Source organism: Tupaia chinensis, unplaced genomic scaffold (genome assembly GCF_000334495.1).
Source record: "Tupaia chinensis unplaced genomic scaffold, TupChi_1.0 Scaffold143874_1, whole genome shotgun sequence".
Classification (NCBI taxonomy): Eukaryota; Metazoa; Chordata; class Mammalia; order Scandentia; family Tupaiidae; genus Tupaia; species Tupaia belangeri.
The window spans coordinates 11,496-14,487 of NW_006203725.1; the positions used below are offsets into that span (position 1 = coordinate 11,496).

At 51.9% G+C, this 2,992-nt stretch overlaps 1 protein-coding gene across 1 annotated transcript in view; it reads left to right on the forward strand.

Annotated features, from left to right (window-relative positions):
• Positions 1-2,992, forward strand: part of LOC102493520 (butyrophilin subfamily 3 member A3-like) — a 10,994-nt gene that overhangs the window by 6,616 nt on the left and 1,386 nt on the right. The window contains 3 exon segments of the mRNA XM_014582858.2: positions 39-123; positions 803-829; positions 2,159-2,185. Coding sequence (XP_014438344.2) covers positions 39-123; positions 803-829; positions 2,159-2,185 — 139 coding nt within the window.

A 2,992-nucleotide genomic window follows, 5' to 3' on the forward strand; every position in this document is an offset into this window, starting at 1 on the left:
GTGCTGGCTGTCTCCTGAAGATAGAACTTTCCACATAGTTGCACGTGCAGCAGGAAAGGAAGAAGCTGCCTTTGGAAAAGGAGGAGGCCCAGCAGGCGAAGGAGGAGGCTCTGAAGGCGAGCGGTAAGGCAGGGGGGAGGCCGGGCCGGGCAAGTGCAGCAGCTGGTGCTGAGAGGGACAAGGCGACAAGACCGGGGTCCTGGGTCCAGCTCTCCCCTGGGCCAGAGCAGGTGCCTGAGGAGATCCCCGAGGACAGCTGGGGCTGTGGAGACTGGAGTGAGACTGGAGCTGGAACGTCTTGTAGGACAGCATAAAGCTCTGTGTTGGGAGTTCTCCAGGCTCAGTCTTTGTTTTTCTTAGGGATGGAAGTTCATGTCTCACTTCCTTCCTTGTTTCCTTCCTTTTTTTTTTTTTTGCCATAGGGTATTGTGCTCATCAAAGAGGGACAGAGAGAGAAACACACACACAAATAAGAACAGAGAGAAATCATCCCCAGAGGTGATAACCACACTGCAATTCCTTCTCCATTCTCCTTTCTGGATTTTGGGCATGCACATACATGTGCCTGGTGTATTTCTTGAGCTGCCAAATCTGGGACTCAAACTGCTCAGTCGTCCATGTGGGATCCAGCCACCTTCACCTCCACACCTGCTGGACCGGAAGTTCATCTTTCCTTTTCCCTCTCTCTCAGACGAACTCCAGGCCGCCCTCAGTAAGTCCTGCGTCCCCCCCGCCCTCCCCGTGTCCCCTTCTCAGCAGACGTTCTGATCCCAGCTCACCTTGTCCTGTGTGTTCCTTTCAGGGGAGAGGAAAGCAGCTTACCTGGCTGGTGAGTGACCCTCCAGGTGTCCTCGTTTCTCACCCACCTGTGCCCAGGTCCCCTGTCCTTGTTTCTGTCTGGGCTCAGCCGTGTGGTCCCCTGTCCCTCCACCCTGGGAGCAGAAGTGGAAACTGGTGGGGGTGAGACCCTGCTCCATGACTCTCCACATCTGGGCCGCTGCTCCTGCTTGGGGACCTGGGGGTGATGGTGACCCCTGACCTACTGTACACCCGGGTCTCCTCATCCCCACCTGACCTATCCACATATTCAGAATTTTCTAACCTTTAGTGCATCCAACTTCCAGTGTGTAGTTGGAAACTGAAAACCAGATGTTCTGATGATATTTCCTTAAATGAGCTGTGTAAATAAATGGGGTCATCCAGTTCAGGAGTGTGACTTCTCACCTCCTCTCCCCAAAACACCTTTCAGGGAGGGTCATCCCTCTTCCAGCTCCTGAAGGTGCTAATTAAAACGTGACAGGGTGAGGACTGGGTGCTGGCTGGGGTGGAGTGTGAGGGGCCAAGCTGACGCTCCCTGGAATAGTGACGCTCCTCTCTAGGACAGCTGGGAGAGAGCGGCCGCTTTACCCCAGAGCCTGCTTTACAGAATGTGAGTCATTCCCCCTTTTGAGTTATTTTCCAAATAGTTTTGCCAGGAAAAGACTGGTTGTAATAATGCTTTCTTCTATGTATGGAGAATTTGTGAGAGTTTGGGGAATATAATATATGTTTTATTCCCTAAACTATTTTCACACAGTTTAATGTTTGATTCTTAGCAGTAAAATCGAATGTAGATAGAATAGAATTGTTCAGGTGTTTGAGGCACAGAGCAGCCACGTGACTTGCCTAGAGTCACACAGCAGCGGGACAGGGTGGAGCTTTCTGTGATGTGGGCATCCTGAGCTGTGTCCAGGGAGGTTCCCACCACCCTCTCTCTCCCTGCACATTGTAGGGGGCCCCTCCTCTTTAGCCTCTCTCCTTGGACAGAAGGTCATAGCTTAAAACAAAAGGGAGTGGCAGGGACCAGCAGTTGGCATAATGGCTATGTCGCTGGACTCCCACATAGTCGACCACGGTTCGCGTCCCATATCTGGTGGCTTAAAACTAATGCTGGATGCATGTGCATGCGTGCCCAAGATCCCGAGAGGAGAATGGAGGAGAAGGGATTGCGGTGTGGCCATCCCCCCTGCGGGGGTGATTTCTCGCTTTCTGTCTCTCTCTGTCTTTCTGGCGAGCTCACGCGCCCTATAGCAAAAACCTCTCCAAAAAAAAAGGGTGGGGGAGTGGGGTGCAAGGAGCTTGTCCTGGCCGAGGTCTCACCAGCTGTGTTCCCTTTCAGCCTGGAGGAAGGCCCAGCTGTACGGGGGTAAGTGACTGAGTCTCCTCTGGCCTTCCCCTACCTGCCGTGGCCCTGCTCTTCTCCCTCAGGGTCTCTGCACTAGGATGGCTCAGGTCCTCGCTGTCCTCCGTCAGAGACTGCAGGGAGCACAGCTCTGCCTCTGCTCGGGGCTCTTTCTCTACTGCAGTCACTGTAGGGTCAGCAACGCTCTCCTAAAACACCTTGTCTAAAACACCTTCTTCAACTGCTACTTCATTTTTAAAACATTTTTGCTATCAGGCTCGTGTACTCACTGGAGACAGAGAGAGAGAAGGAAAGTGAGAAAGCTCAGGACTTGAACTGCAGCTGGCCATTTGGGAGTACAGGATGTAACCACAATGCCATCTGCCGGGGCCTCTGGGTATTAAGGTTTTTGGGTTAGCCTTCATGGGAAGACCGAAGCATGGTGTAGTGTGTGTCCTTGTGTGGAGGTGTGTGTGCACATAATAATACATTAGCTGTGTGCTCACACTTCTCCCTGTAACTTCTGTATATCTTGCCTAGTTAAGAGGCAATGCAGGGGCCAGCAGGGGCCATGGTGGTTAAAGTCCTGGGTTCCCACAGGGTTGACCATTGTTCGAGTCCTGAACCTGGGGGGCTTGATGATCTTTCTGGGTGCGCGTTTATGCATCTACAGAAGGAGAATGGAGGAGAAGGGATTTCAGCTTGGCCATCCCCCTGGGAGGTGATTTCTCACTTTTACTCTCACTGTCTCTCTAACGTGAATGCACAGCCCTAGGGTAAAAACCTTAAAAAAAAAAAAAAAAAAAAAAAAAAAAAAAAATGGGAGGTTGT